The following is a 16,545-nucleotide window of genomic DNA, read 5'->3' on the forward strand; positions in this document are numbered from 1 at the left end:
CTTTTCACAAATTAAATGTATAAACAAAATAAATTGCTTAATCTGCATTTATTTGTAACAGTAACACAGCCTTTGTCTAAATGTGACTACCAACACACAAGGCAAAAACTTTGTATTTATTTGTTCAAAGCACAGCTCAGGTTTTAAAGCTATTAACCAACCAGAAGCTGACTTTCTCATGTCAAGTTAGCCAACTATTTTTTTTTGTGGCTCCTTTAATTTGTGTTGCAACCTAATACTTCTTCTTCCACTCGTTTCATCTTGAATTAGAAAGCTTCCACTTGTCTTGCAGAACAAAAAGTTCAAACAAAAAAAGTTAGAATACTTTCCAAAATACTGGCAAATAATACAACTGCAGTTCATCACTGCAAAAGGTACAAATTTTAGGAAATTCATTTTGATCCCATTACTTTTGGTATAACATTTTCAATAATAGTATACATATCAAGTTATTCTAAAGGATAGCAAGATTGTACATTATAGGGAACAGAAGCAAAATAGCATATCAGATTACAAGTGGCTTATTCCTTTCAGCATGAGTTTGGAATCCTTTTGTACCATCTGGCCCTCTGGGCAAACGCATTACTCCTCGTGGTAGTCCACCTGCATTATGCATTTTTCGGGTAAGCATAGGGCTATCTACAGGACTATTCTCATGTGATAATGCGTGTGCTTGCTTTCGTCTCTGTACCCATGGACTGCCTGATGGTGTATTGCTACTGTCAGATGAATAGTCAGTCCACTTACTTGCAATTTCAGAAGTTACAACATTGAGTTTTGAATCGACAGCAAGTGTAGATTTACAGGGAATTGTGTTTTTACGCTGTATTGAAGGACTTGAACGTGGACTATTCCATGGGCTAGATCGAGGTGACACGTTGGGGCTCAGATGATTTTGATAGAAGTTGGGGCTCAGCTGATTATTAGGTTTAAGCTTACGGCTCAGCATGGGTGATGCAGGGTTGCTTTCAGCTTCAGATGAGCTATATGCAGAGGACTCTTCACCCATGTACTGCAGCTCCTCAACTCGCTTATTGGTGGATTTGCTTTTTGACCCATTCTTGTCAATATCTTCAGGTTCTTTGGTTTTCTCTCTCACAACTTTCTTCTTTGGTGGTTTCATTCCTATCAGCACCACTTTCATGTCCTCCGTTTTTCCGAGTGTTTCATGTGCTTTGATTGCAGATTCAACATCTTCAAACTCTATAATTACACAGTCTTTCACTCCCAACTGGGAATACCGATTACTTAATCTTTTCACATCTGCAGGAAGCTCCTTTCCAGGCTTTAGAACTCGAACAGAAGAAATTGTACCAAATGAGCCAAATACTTTTAATATATACTCCATTACCTTCTCTTGCGATCCTCCATGTTCAGATTCGTGATTTTGGTTTAAGAATTGAAATTCTGGACACATGTGTAAGTCATGTATCAACAGCATTCGACTGGGAAGGTTTTCACTAGGAAACACGGGAACAGCAGTCTTCCTTCTCACCTTTCTTCCTTCTTCATTTAGTTCTAGTAGCTCGGAGTGCTTCAAAGCAAAAGCAGTTGTTTGCCAATCACGAGTGAGATGCTTCACCTACAAAAGGTGAAAGTTTAGTGAGATGTGGAAAGGCTACAATTTACTATATCATTTACTGATTCCACTGCAGCTAGAATTGCAGCTTTACAAGGATAGGAAACTTATCAATACTGTAGTTTAACTAGAAAAAAAATTCCAGCACAGGACCTTTGGCCCTCTAAGCCTGTGCTGATCCAGATGGTCTATCTAAATCTGTTGCCTATTTTTGAAGGGTCTGTTTCCCTCTGCCCATTCATGTATTCTCTAGATACATTTTAAATGATGCTATCGTACCTACCTATACCACTACCACTGGTAATGTGGTCCAGGCACCTACCACCCTGTGTAAAGAACTTTCCATGCTTATCTTTCCTAAACCTTTCCCTCAATTTGAACTCATGACCCCTAGTAACAGAGTCCCCCAGTCTGGGGAAAGTTTCTTGCTATCCACCCTGTCTATCCTACTCCTGATTTTGTAGACCTCAATCTGCCCCCCCCAAACCTGTCTTTATAATAAAATAATTTTAACCTACTCAACATCTCTTCCTAGCTAGCACCCTCCATACTAGAAAACATCCTTGTGAACCTCCAATGCACCCTCTGCAAAGCATCCACATCCTTTTGTTAATGTGGCAACCAGAACTGTACACAGTATTCCAAATGTGGCCAAATCAAAGTCTTATACAACTAAGATGACCTGCCAACTCTTGTACTCAATACCACATCTGTTGAAGGAAAGCATGCCTTATGCCTTCTTGACCACTATTGACCTGCATTGTCAACTTTAGGGAATAATGGAACTGAACACATCTGTACATCAATTTTCCCCAGGACCTTACCATTTATGTAGAGCTTGCTCTTTAATTGGATCTTCCAAAATGCATCACCTTGCATTTGTACAGATTGAATTCCATCTGCCATTTCTCCATCCAACACTCCAATCTATATTCTGCTGTATTCTGACAGTCCGCTTCATAATCTGCTGCTCCACCAATCTTAGTGCCACCTGCAAGCTCACTAATCAGACCTCCTCTACCTTCCTGCAGATCACTTACATAAAACAACAGTGATCTCAGCATGGATGCCTGTGGACCACCACTGGTCAGGTCTCCATTTTCAGAAACTCCCTTAGACCATAGGATTGGAAGGCAGGCCATTCAGCCCATTGAGTCCACTCTGCCATTTAAATCATGGCTGTTGGGTATTTCAACTCCACTTACCTGCACTATCCCCGTAGCCCTTAATTCTTTGGGAGAACAAGAATTTATCAATCTCTGCCTTGAAGACATTTAATGACCTGGCCTCCACGGTGCTCTATGGCAATGAATTCCACAGGCCCACCACTCTGGCTGAAGAAACAATTTCCTTTCTAAATTAACCCCCTCTAAAATTCCAAGGCTGTGCTTGAGAGTCATAGTCTCTGCACCTAACAAAACTTCCCAGCATCCACCCTTTCTAAGCAATGCATTATCATCTTGTACGTTTCTATTAGATCTCCCCTCAACCTTCTAAACTCTAATGAATACAATCCCAGGGATCATCCATGTGAATTTCCACTGGACACACTCCAGTATCAGTCTATCCTTCCTGAGGGGTGTTGCCCAAAATTGGACATAGTATTCTAACTGGGGCCTAACTAGAAATTTAAGTCTCAGAAGCACATTGCTGCCTTTATATTCCAACCCTCGAGATAAATGACAACATTACATTTACTTAATCACTTAACCTGCAAGTTGACCTTTAGAGTGTCCTGGACAAGCACTCCCAGATCCCTTTGTACTTTGACTTTATGAATTTTCTCTGTTTAGAAAATAGTCCATGCCTATATTATTTTTCCCTGAAGTGCAAGATCTTGCATTTACTCACATTGAATTTTAACCATTTCCTGGACCACAAACTGTCAATCTTTCTGCAGCCTCCCCACCTCCTCAGTACCACTTGCCTGTCCACTTAGTCAGAATGCCCCCAAGTCCCTTTATCTAGATTTTTTTTTTATATAAAAAAGTGAACAGCTGTAGCCCCAACACTGAACCCTGTGGGAAAACACTTGTCACTGGTTGCCATTCCAAAAAAGAACCTTTTATCCAACTGTCTTCTGCCAAATAGCCAATATTCAATCCATGCCAGTAACTCACCTTGAATACCATGGGCTCTCACCTTACTCAGTAGCCTCCCATGAGGCACCTTAAAAAGGCCTTTTGGAAGTCAGATAGATAACATCCATTGGTTTTCCCTGGTCTAAACTAGTTTTCTGTTCAAAGAATTCTAACAAGTGTCAGGCACAAGCTCCCCTTACTAAATCCATGCTGACTTCTTCTAATCTAACCCTACACTTCCAGGAATTTAGTGGTTATCAGCCTATAATTTTTCAATACTACTGACTCCTCCTGACCAGCCAGTTTTATCCATCTAGCTAGTACACTCTGGACCCCATGCACTTCATCAGTCTAACATGGGAGCCTTATCTAATGCTGTACTGAAGTCCACACATCTACAGCCCTTCAATCAACTTTGTCACTTCTGCAAAAGAAATCCATTAAGTTGGTAAGACATACCTTCCCTGCACAAAACCATGATAAGCCCATTTTCTTCCAAATGGGAATACATTCTATCCCTCAATATCTTCTCCAGGAGCTTTCCAACCACAGACATCAGGCTCACTGGTCTATAATTACCTTTATTATCACTGCTACACAGTTAGAGTCAGATGTATAGCACTGAAACAGATTCTTTGGTCCAACCAGATATCCTAACCCAATCTAGTCCCACCTGCCAGTACCTGACCCATATGTCTCCAAACCCTTCCTATTCATAAACTCATCCAAATGTTGCAATTGTACCAGCCTCCACCACTTACTCGAGCAGCTCATTACATACACTTACCACCCTCTGCATGAAAATGTTGCCTCCGGGTCTCTCATCTCTCTCCCCCCTCACCCTATGCCCTCTAGTTCTGGACTTCCCCTCCCCAGAGAAGAGACTGTATTTATCCTATCCATGCCCCTCATGATTTTATAAATCTCTAAGATCATCCCCTCAGCCTCCAATGCTGGAGAGAAAACAGCCCTAGCCTATTCAACTTCTCTCTGTAGCTCAAATCCTCCAACCCTGGAAAAATCCTTGTTGATCTTTTCTGAACCCTTTCAAGTTTCAGAACATCTTTCTGATGGGAAGGAGACCAGAATTGCACACAATATTCCAACAGTGGCCTAACCCATGTCCTGTACAGCTGCAACATGACCTCCCAGCTCTTGTACTCAATACACTGACCAATACAGGAAAGCTTACTAAACTTCTCCTTCACTATCCTATCTACTTGCAACTCCACTTTTAAGGAGCTATGAACCTGCACTCCAAGGTCTCTTTATTCAGCAACACTCCCTAGGATTTTACCATTAAAAGGTGTACAAGTCCTGCTAAGATTTGCTTTCCCAAAATGCATCACCTCACATTTATCTAAATCAAACTCCATCTGCTACTTCTCAGCCCATTGGCTCATCTGATCAAGATCCTGTTGTGATCAGAGGTAACCTTATTCGCTGTTCACTACACTTCCAATTTTGGTGTCATCTGCAAACTTATTGACTATACCTTTTATGCTCACATCCAAATCATTTATGTAAATGAAAAATAGTGGATCCAGTACTGACCCTTTTAGCACTCCACTGGTCACAGGCCTCCAGTCTGAAAAACAATTCTCCACCACCCCCCTCTGTCTTCTACCTTTGAGCCAGTTCTGTATCCAAATGGCGAGTTATCCCTGTATTCAGGGAGATCTAACCTTGCTAACCAGTCTCCCATGGTAAACCATGTCAAATGCCTTACTGAAGTCCATATAGATCACTTCTGCCCTCAATCCTGTTACTTCAAAAAAACTCAAATCAAGTTTGAGACACATGATTTCCCACACACAAAGCCATGTTGACTATCCCTAATCAGTCCTTGCCTTTCCAAACGTGTGTAAATCCTGTCCCTCAGGATTCCATCCAATAACTTGCCCACCACTGACGTCAGGCTCACTGGTCTATAGTTCCCTGACTTGTCTTTACCACCTTTCTTAAACAGTGGCACCACGTTAGCCAACCTCCAGTCTTCCGGCACCTCACCTGTGACTATCGATGATACAAATTTCGCAGGAGGCCGAGCAATCACTTCCGTAGCTTCCCAGAGTTCTAGGATACACCTGATCAGGTTTGGGGGACTTATGTACATGTGTTTCAAGCCATCCAGTACTTCTTCCTCTAATGTGGAAAGTTTGCAAGTCTCAACTATTCTTCTCTCACCTCCCTCAATAACCTGGGATAGATCCCACCTGGACATGGGTACTTGTCCACCTTAATGCCTTTTAGAATACCGAACAAGTCCTCCCTTGTAATGCCAACTTGACCTAGAGTAATCAAACATCTATCCCCAACCTCAACACCACTCCTTTCCCTCTCGTCAGAATACCAATGCAAAGTACTCTAAGAATTTCACTCATTTAGCATTAGGGTAGTGACTGGAGACAATTTTTCCACCTTTAATACTTTACTGCAAATTCCATCTCTGATTTAGAATTAAAAATTGACCTAGCATTAATATGCAGTTTCAAGAAGAATGTTCCATTTTTCCACTGTGTAAAAATGTTGTCTAATTTTATTCAAGGCCCATTATTTGGAGACTACATCCTCATCCTAGACTTCCTGAGCAGTGAAAACAGCTTTCTCAATACACCTTCATTTTGTACTTTCTAGCAGCAATTATACTTTATCAATAACAAAAGGCTGGAGATCTGAAATATAAACTAAGTGCTGGTTAAACTGAGTAGGTATGGCAGCAGCTGTCGAGAGACAGTTAAGAATTTGATAGCTTCAGAAAGGTCTGAAGAGCCACATCATTTGATACATTCATTCTGTTTCTCTTTCCACAAATACTGCCAGACCTGAGTTTATCCAGCATTTGCAGTCTATATTTTAAGTCACCAGCACCCATTATATTTTGATTTTATAAGTTTCTTGGTGTAACCCTTGGAGTCCAGATAACTTTCTGGTCATCTACACAACACTCACTTCCAAGTGTTTCTGAAGATGTGGTCCAGGTGGATTGCAGCAGTTCAAGGAGGTAGCCTTCAAGGGCAACTTAGGAAGGCAATAATTACTGGTCAGCAAGTGATAACCAGGTCTCCGGAGAATAAAAAGTACTCCGATGCAGCTGTGGTCACAGGGCCCTGTAATGCCAAATTAAATTCACTCCCTTTTTATTCTATTGTAGAAATAAGTCCAGTGCTGTACTATCCTTTTTGAACATTTCTGCTCCTATTCTTGAACAGTCAACATAGGAGGCAATTCACATTCTATTATAAAATTTCATTTCCAAAAAAGTTAACATTTGTAACCTTAGGCTTTCAATTGCAAAGCATGTTATGGCACCTGCACCATTGGAGAACCTGTCCAATTCATTAAGGCTTTTTCATTAACAGCATAATTATTTATGTTGCACTTTTCACAACCTGAAGATACCCTCAACTTCTTTACACCTTTAATTTTTGAAATGATAATGTTTCATTTCTGTAGGGGAACCTAAAATTTACTGATTCTGAAGGGTCAGCTTGGATATTGGGTACGATTCTAGATCAGTTTAGGATGGCTGTCAAGGCCATAGGCACTGGTATTCAGAGCAGGAAACATTTGGATACCTAATGAGATTGAAGTGTTATGAATGAGCAAGTAGGAATAAATGGTAACTGAACGATTAGGGAATGATGAAAAAGTATTTCAGAGTTTGAATAATCTGGTGTGCACTAACAGAAGAACATTGGAATCAGATTACAAATTGACCTTCCAAATGCGTGTCAAATGTAATGTTACGCAAATTCCATCAAGATTGGAGAATCAATTGCAAAGTCAGAGCTCCAAAAACTGTCGGAAGTGTAACTAAAATATTCCTAATTAAGTATCACACCTAATAGCTGTAACTGCTCACTGTGTACAATACATATCACCACAACTTCTACCACTTAGGAGGATAGAACAGCAGGTGTGGCAGTACCACCACCTGCAAGTTCCCTAGGAAGCCACACCACGCAGTCTTGGAACTATAACTTAATATTCCTTCAGTTGCTGAGTCAAAATCCTGGATTTCCCTCTAGCTTTATGGATGTACTTACACCAGACAGACAGACAGCAGCAGTTCAAGGTAACATTTTTGCCACCTTGAGGAATTAGGGATGGGTGACAAAATGTTGGCAAAACCAGCAATGCTCACATCCAATGAAAAGATAAAGACATTGTGAACCAATTAATATTCATTGAATTTATAAAAGGATTACAACTAATTTAAGTCATTCATGTGAGAATTTGAAATGTTTCCACTTTGAATTGGTATAGGGATGATCAAGGTAAAATCAGATAAAATGCTGAAGAAATTCAATAGGAGTATTTGTAGGAGATGGCAATCAAAATCCTGTTCTGTCCCCTAAACTCCATGTAAAATGTTACTGCATATTTTCAATGAGCAGAGTGTTGCACTTATTGAGTTCATAGTTTGTGTTTTAGAATACTACTTTTTGAAGTTAGAGTTTTAACTGTGCCAGTCTTCACAGTAGAAGACATGGGTAATATCCTAAAACTTCAAGAGCGTGAGGGGGGCAGAGCTGAGTATGTTGACCATCACCAAGAAGGTGCTCAAAAAAAAAAACTAAATGCCCTAAAGATGGAGAAATCACCTGGACCAGATGGACTACACCCTTGAATTCTAAGGGAGGTAACTGAAAAGGTAGTTGAGGGGTTAGTGCTGACCTTTCAATAATCACTAGAATCATGGATGGTCTCAGAGGACTGGAAAGTCACTAACATGAGGCCCTTGTTTAAAAAGAGAGTAAGGCAAAAGTCAGAATTACAGACCAATTCCCTAACCCTGGTCATGGGCAAATCCTGGAATCCATTGTGAAGGGTGAGATTTCTGAATACTTGGATGTGTATGGCAAAATAGGGCAAAGTCAGCATGGTTTCATCAAGGGGAGGTCATGCCTGAAATCTGCCAGAGTTCTTTGAGGACAAGCTGGTCAGACCAAGGGGAGCCAATAGATATTAGCTATCTGGATTTCAAGGCGGCCTCTGATAAGGTGCTAGCATGCTTAGAAGCTTGGCTGTCTGGCAGAAAGTAGAGGGTAGGGATAAAAAGGGTCTTTCTCAGGATGTCAGCTGGTGCCAAGTGGTGTTCCACAAGGTTGTGTTGGGACCACACCTTTTCACTTTATACATTAACGAACGAGATGAAGGAACTGAGTGCATTCTGGCTAAGTTTGCAGACGATGCAAAGATAGGTAGAGGAACAGGTAACATTGAGGTACAGAGACTGCAGAAGCATTTGGGCAGGTTAGGAGAATGGGCAAAGAAGTGGCAGATGGAGTACAACATGGCTAAGTCGGAGGTCATGCACTTTGGTAAGAAGAATGGAGGCATGGACTATTTTCTAAATGGGGAGAAAATTCAAAAGTCTAAAGTTCAAAGAGACTGGAGTTCTAGTCCAGGATTCTCAAGGTAAACTTGCAGGTTGAGTCAGTAGTCAGGGAAGGCAAATGCAATGATGACATTTATTTTGAAGACTTGAATATAAAAGTTTGAGGCTGTACAAGGCTCTGCTCAGACCAAATTTAGAGTATTGTGCACAGTTTTGGGCCCCATATCTCAGGAAGGATATACTGGCCCTGGAGCACGTTCAGAGGAGGTTCACTGGAATGGCCCAGGAATGAAAAGCTTTACCTGAACAATGTTTGAGGAGGTCAGGCAGCATCCAAAGAGCAGGAGAATTGACGTTTCATGCATAAGCCCTTCAGGAATGAGGGCTCATGCCCAAAACGTCAATTCTCCTGCTCTTTGGATGCTGCCTGACCTGCTGTGCTTTTCCAGCAACACTTTCAGCTCTGATCTCCAGCATCTGCAGTCCTCACTTTCTCCTCCAATGTTTGAGGACTGTGGATTTATATTCGATGGAGTTGGGAAGGGGCTCAAATTGGAACATATTGAATATTGTGGACAGTTTCCATTGGTAGGAGAGACTAGGACACAGCCTTTGAGTAAGGAAACACCTTCTAGAACAGAAGAGAAACTTCAGCCAGAGAATGGTGAATCTGTGGAATTCATTGTCATAGAAGGCTGTGGAGCTGAAAATGTGTTGCTGGAAAAGCGCAGCAGGTGAGGCAGCATCCAAGGAAGGAAATTCAACATTTCGGGCATAAGCCCTTCATCAGGAATGATGAAGGGCTTATGCCCGAAACGTCGAATTTCCTGTTCCTTGGATGCTGCCTGACCTGCTGCGCTTTTCCAGCAACATTTTCAGCTGATCTGCAGACCTCACTTTCTCCTAGAAGGCTGTGGAGACCAGGTCATTGAGTATATTTAAGATTGAGATAGATAGGTTCTTGATTGTCAAGGAGATGGAGGGTTACAGGGTGAAAACAGGAGAATGGGGTTGAGAAACTTATCAGCCATGACTGAATGGGTGAGCAGACTATGGGTTGAACGGCCTAATTTTTGCTCCACGTCTTATGGTCTTTTTGAATGGAAGCAATCATTGGGTGAATGCAATTCAAATAAGTTTGGCATTTAAAGGCTAATTTTATTTTCCGGGTTAACTGAATTCAATCCCCCCACCTCATTGGTGACATTTGAACTAACGTTTCTGGAGCATTAGTCTAAATTACTTGCCTAATGACATTACCACTGACCACCATTTCCCATTGATTTGTAGAAATTTGTGAAAGGCATTTCATGGACACAAATTCACCAGCACCCACTCATTTCAGGCAGAGTTAATGATTTAGTCAAGAATAAGAAAATTCAAAGATTTTAATGCAATCCAAAAGCTTAATTCATATATGAGGGATTAGAATTGTTAGGTGTTTGTCTTTAACCAGTACAGACTTGAGATTAAAGAATTTTTTTCCCTGTACGGTGGAGGTAATGTGACATAGCATGCAACATTATTCATCCCGAGTGGAGAGCTAGATTCTTGAAAACCTAATTCAAGTAGTTACATTTGTACTGTGTACAGATTCCACTTCAGTCTAAGGAGTGCAGTTCAGTATTTATCACCAAAAATAAACTGCTACTTTGATCACATTTTAAAAAATATTTTACCTCAACCATTCTCCAATATTGAAACATACCTTTTTGAAGGAGGTCAGTAGTTTAACACTGACATATCCCATTTTATTTCTTCTCACATGTTTCAGAAGAAATGCATCTTTCTCCAGGTTCTCATCAGAAAGGTAATATTCAATCTGAGCAATTAGTTTTTGTATTAGCTCAGGTTCAGGCGATCTCCAGTTCATGTCCAGTTCATCCTCTGCTCCACTGAATGAGGCACTTGAAAAAGCACACGAGAATGAGAGAAGATAAATAGTAGGCCATTTGACCCTTTGAGCCTGCGACCTCAATATGATCATGGCTACTTCTACCTCTGCTTTGCTGCCTGTTTCCCAAACTTCAACTCCCAATCCAAAAAGAATTGAGTTTAAGTCTGTAATATACTCAACAATGGAACACAGTTTACCAGAGTTAAACAAATACAAAATGAAAAATTGTTGGGTAAATTCCAGTCCTTCAGAATCTGTGGATAGAAAGCAGAATTAATGTCTTGGGTCATAAGTGTTTTCTCACCACATGCTGCCAGACCTCATTTTCCCATCAATTTGTTTGTTTGATTTCCAATATTTGTAGTTCTTTGGATTTGTTTCAAGTTAAAAACAAAATTATTTCACTTAAATATTCAACTTTATACTTAAACTGTGATTTAGAGTTGCTTCAAAGACAACCAACCATCACTTCCAAGCTGTCAGCACTCAGGGACAAATTCAGATATGTAGCATATTGACATCCTTCCTATAAATACAGAATTCCTCATTTTCATTAACTACCAAAGTTACAAATTTATGTGGTCACATTTCACTTGACCATCCTCTTATTTAAATTAGTTATAAAAAGGTGTTGATTTTGTACTGTTAGCAAAAGTTTAATACTATTTGTTGCACCAGTTATCGTTTGGTTATCCTTTGCATTTTTGCTGCTTTTCCAATTGCCAAGAGTGGTTTGTATTTTTTTTGGTTTTATATTGGCCTACACCTCTTCAGATGATCAACTGCTATTGCTTTTGTCAAATAGAACTGTGGTTATGCCAAAACAGTTCTGAATACAAATGAGCAGTAATTTTACCCATCAAAAGATTTACCTAAGTTAGTCTTTCTCCAATCCAGTTGAAGTGAGCATTGAACCACCAATAGTGAAATATTCTAAGTATTTGTTAACTAAATCTGGTCCATCGCTTCCTATTACTGTAATATTACATGCCACCATGTTAACTTTTAAAGACCATAAGAATAAGCAGGAATAGACTGTTCAGCCTGCCTATGGCTGATCCAACACTCTTCCAATTTCCTGCCTACTACCCTACTGATCAAGAATTTATGTCACCCTTAAATATACAGAGGACTTTGCCCCTACAACTCCCTGACAAGGTGTTCCAAAGATTCCTAACACTTAAATACCTCATCGTTTATAATTTGGTGCCATTCTAAGGCCATGGCCCTTTGGTCTCAAGACATTATGGAAAACATTCTCTCAGCATTTACCCTGTCAAGCCCCTGAAGAATCTTGTGTTTCATTGATATCACTTGTCCTTCTTCAAACTCCAGTGACTAGAATCCCAACCTATTAGATCTTTGCTCACAGGATCATCTGTCCATACCAGCAATCATTCTGGTGAATCTTCTCCGAATAGCCTCCAATGAAAGTCTCTTTTTAAGAGACCAAAATTGTTCACAGTACTCCACATTGGTCTCATCAGCATACAGCTCTAGCCATGATGTGGTGATGTTATGTTGGACTGGGGTGGACAAGTCAAATCACATGACACTAAGTCTTAGTTGATCAGGTTTATTTGAAACCACAAGCTTTCATAACATAGCCCCTTCATCAGGTGGAGGGGATCTCCAAGATGATCATACATATCAACAGACATCAAGTGTCTGCAGAGATGATCCTGGAAAGGCTACAGATCACATTCCACTTATGTAATTTCACCTGACTAAGGAGCAGTGCTCCAAAAGCTTTGATTTCAAGTAAACCTGTTGGACAGAGATTGATAAATTCTTAATCCCTTAATTCTTTGCAAGGTTAAGGATTATGGGGAGAGTGCAGGCGTTGAAATGCCCATCAGCCATGATTGAATGGCGAGTGGACGCGATGGGCTGAATGGCCTTGCTTCCACTCCTATTTCTTTTGGACTATAACCTGGTGTCATGTGATTTCTGACCTCGAACATTTGTAGCAAGATGTCCCACTCCAGCCCTTTGAAATAAGGGCCAAAATTCAATTAGCCTTTCCAATTACCTGCTTCACTTGTGCGCTAGCTTTGTTATTTCATACACAAGTAACATCAAGTCTCTGTGTTACAGCTTCCTGAAGCTTGTTTCTTTTAAATAATGTTCTGTTATATTGTTCATCTAAAGGTAACCAGATTTTCCACCGTTTGTACTCTATTTACTAACTTTTTGCCCATTTACACAACTTATTAATATCTCAAATTGTTTGTATCCCTCTCAACTTACCTTTCTACCTACATTTGTCTCACCTGCAAGTCGGGCTACTAAACATTTGTTTCCTCTCTCCAACTCATTAGCGTACAAACAGTTGCAGATATATTGGTGCAGAAGAGCCTGGGAGCACACGGTCCTATTTTTCTTAGTTAAAAAGCACAACACCAGGTTATAGTCCAACAGGTTTAATTGATAGCACACTAGCTTTCAGAGCGACGCTCCTTCATCAGGTGATAGTCTCCAAATAATGACTATATTTGGTATGTGCTGGTCCGCCTATCCTATAGGAAAGGCAAAGTACTCAAAAGTTATGCAGCCTTTACTACATTGTTGCACAAGTTTTTTTAGTACTTACATAATGCACACTTACTGAATACACCTATTTGTGTGAGAAATCGTTTTCACCTCGATTCTCGACTTCGTTATTTCCAATTACCTTTTATCACTGAATTTTCTCCTGGTATATTTAATTTCTAGACCTGATCATTTTGAAACCGTCTCTGTAGTAGTTACCATGTTCTCGCCTTGAAGGTGAATTTGCGGTTGCAACTCGCTCAATTTCTTCCCTATACTTTGTTTATATGAAGAACATTCTCAACCCACGTTCCCTACATCATTTCTTGCCACTGCGGTCCTTCAAGGTTTATGCGCAGCAGCGGTTTCTGGATCCAGACCGCAATGTGTCGAAGATCGCTTACATTACAGGGAACCTTGCGCTCAATTTTTAAATGTTTCGCTCCTGTTTGATCAAATTGTATCTTTTAGCTTGTCCTCATATCAAAAGCGATATTTCTCTCACTGTCCTTTCGTTTTGAACTATCTATTCCCCTTTTCCATTTAAGCCCACACCTTTTCATCCACTTTCAATCCATTCCGCTGGCAGAATCAGCGGAACAGTTTGTTTTAAAACAAACATAGCAATAGGCCAGGATCGAGAATGGACCGCCTTGTACAGATTCATTTTGGGCTTTCAGTAAAGAATTGGATGAAGACCTGAAAAGGAGAAAACTTGCAAGATAAAGGCGGGGTGTGTGATAAGACGGAGTGGTTTCTGTAGTAGCGACTAACTCAGCCAGCTCCATCTTCACTGCCCCCTCCCTCCCTCCCAGCCCAGCATCTCACCGCCCCATCCCCTCTATCCTCACCGGGAAGTTTCCCCGCGGCTGCGACTCGGTTTCTCGGGGCTAAGTAGCTCTTCCTCGGCCGGCGCCACTTGAATTCGGACGGTGGGAGAAGGACTCACATCCCCGGGGTGAGAGAGCTGGGAGCCGGGGGGCTCAGGCCCCTGCAGCCGGGAAAGTGTAGCGTCTTCCATCAGCGACCGCTCGGGGTTCCCCAGGCTCCGGAGGTCGGCAGAGGGCGGATGGGGAGCCGTATCTCCGAGGCCCAGGCCGGATGGTGCTACCGAGGGCGGGCCGATTCTGTCGGGAACCTCCCTCCGCCCGCCCCGAGGCGGGGCCCGGCCCGGGCCGTTCCATGGATCCTGGGGTTTAGGCTTATCCCAGAAGATGAAGCCGCCGTGCGGCAGCGAGTCCCGCTGAGGAGGCGGCAGCAGGAACACAGCCCACCGCAGGAAAGCACTCTGCAAACTGCACATCAGAACAGACAGAGGCTCGGCGGCTGCACACAGCCGCTTCTTAAGGAGGCTCGGCCTCGGCGTCTCCCAATCAGCAGCAGAGGGGCACAGGCCACCGCCCCAGCATCATTGCACTCAGAAAGCGCCATCGTCAGAGGGAGAGGGCTGCTTGGTGGTGTTGGTTTCTGGAGATTGAGAAAAAGAGGTTCATGTGTATACAGAGTTCTGAGAGAGATGGGGCTCAGTTTCCGGAGAAAGATAGAGATGGGGATTACTGTTCGGAGAGAGAGAGAGGTGGGGATCAGCGCCCAGAATGGGGAGAGAGAAAGAGGGTCACTGACTGGATAAAGCGAAAGAGAGGTCAGTGTCTGGAGGGAGGTGGGGGTAGAGAGAGAGAGACTGGCTGGAGAGAAAAGGGGATTGTTGGGGAGATGAGGTCAGTGTCCTGTGAGAGAGAGAGAGAGAGAATCAGTAAATTGGATCTATTGTCTGTAGATGGTCATGGAATGAGGGCAAGTGTCTGGGTGTTGAGAAGGTCAGAGCGATGGGTCCAATGTCTGGCCAGAAAGAGGGTTAATTGATCAAGTTCAACATCTATTAAATAGCTAGCTGAAATTTATGTGTTACTTCTGGTGACTTGGGTGAGTCTTTGGTTAGGAGAGATACTATCGACCTGTATGCCTGTAAAACACATATGTTCAGAGAGGCGGAATAATCACAGTATGGGTGATATTTGGTTGGTGGGTAGTATGGATCAGGAACATGTATTGTGATGGTAAAGTCAAGAATTCATAGAGATGTGCACACTCATAGAGTGATAGGTTCAGTGTTCGGAGAGAGAGAAAGAGAGATGGGGATCAGTGTCTGGGGAAAGAGAGAGATGGGGATCAGTGCCCGGAGAAAGTGGGACATGGGGATTAGTATCCAGAGAAAGAAAGAGATGGGGATCAGTGCCACAGTCAGAGGGATAGGGGTGCTTGGTGTTGTTGGTTTCTGGAGATAGAGAGAAAGAGGTTCATGTTGTGTGTACAGAGTTCTGAGAGAGATGGGGTTCAGGGTCTGGAGAAAGTGTGAACTGGGGATCAGTATCCAGAGAAAGTGGGAGATGGGGATCAGTGTCTGAGAGAGAGAGAGATATGGATCAGCACCCGGAATGGGGAAACAAAGAGAAAGAGAGTCACTGACTGGATAAAGTGAGAGAGAGAGAGCATCAATGTTCTGAAAGAGAGAGAGAGAGGTCAGTGTCTGGAGGGACGTTGGGGCGGAGGGTGTGAGAGAGGGAGAGAAAGAGAAAGAGAGACTGGCTGGGGAGAGAAGAGGGTTGGTGGGGAGTTGAGGTCAGTGTCCTGTGAGAGAGAGAGCATCAGGAAATGAGGTCTGTTGTCTGTAGATGGCCATGGAGTGAGGGCAAGTGTCTAGGTGTTGAGAGGGTCAGAGCGATGGGTCCAATGTCTGGCCAGAGAGAGGGTTAATTAATGAAGTTCACATCTATTAAATAGCTAGCTGAAATTTGTGTGTGAATCCTGGTGACTTGGGTGAGTGTTTAGTTAGGAGAGATACTATCGACCTGTATCCCTGTAAAACACATATCTTCAGAGAGGTGGAAGAATCACAGTATGGGTGATATTTGTTTGGTGGTTTGTATAGGTCAGGGACATGTTTTCTGGTGGGTAAAGTCATAGAGTCATAGAGATGTGCACACTCATAGAGATTGATAGCTTCAGTGTTCGGAGAGAGAGAGACAGAGACAGAGAGATGGGGTCAGTGCCCAGAGAAAGTGGGAGATAGGGATCAGTGCCTGGAGAGAGAGAGGGAGATGGGGATCAGTGC

At 42.2% G+C, this 16,545-nt stretch overlaps 1 protein-coding gene across 1 annotated transcript; it reads right to left on the minus strand.

Moving 5' to 3' along the window:
• Positions 1 to 51: 51 nt before the first annotated feature.
• larp6a (La ribonucleoprotein 6, translational regulator a) lies at positions 52 to 14,731 on the minus strand. Its single transcript, XM_060853758.1, has 3 exons — positions 14,285 to 14,731; positions 10,713 to 10,911; positions 52 to 1,582 (listed from the first exon to the last, which is right to left on the minus strand). The coding sequence occupies exons 1-3, from the start codon at positions 14,452 to 14,454 to the stop codon at positions 506 to 508; spliced, it is 1,446 nt and encodes a 481-aa protein (XP_060709741.1). The 5' UTR covers positions 14,455 to 14,731; the 3' UTR covers positions 52 to 505.
• Positions 14,732 to 16,545: the final 1,814 nt, after the last annotated feature.

The sequence above is a fragment of the Hemiscyllium ocellatum genome, chromosome 42 (genome assembly GCF_020745735.1).
Source record: "Hemiscyllium ocellatum isolate sHemOce1 chromosome 42, sHemOce1.pat.X.cur, whole genome shotgun sequence".
NCBI classification, from domain to species: Eukaryota; Metazoa; Chordata; class Chondrichthyes; order Orectolobiformes; family Hemiscylliidae; genus Hemiscyllium; species Hemiscyllium ocellatum.

Bases quoted from the DNA above. Each gene is read 5' to 3' on its own strand.
- larp6a (XM_060853758.1), bottom strand. From the start codon at position 14,454: ATGGAAGACGCTACACTTTCCCGGCTGCAGGGGCCTGAGCCCCCCGGC. The intron at 10,912-14,284 runs GTGAGGATAGAG...TGCTTTTTCAAG, and splicing joins AGCCGCGGGGAAACTTCCCG to TGCCTCATTCAGTGGAGCAG. The intron at 1,583-10,712 runs GTATGTTTCAAT...CACCTTTTGTAG, and splicing joins TACTGACCTCCTTCAAAAAG to GTGAAGCATCTCACTCGTGA.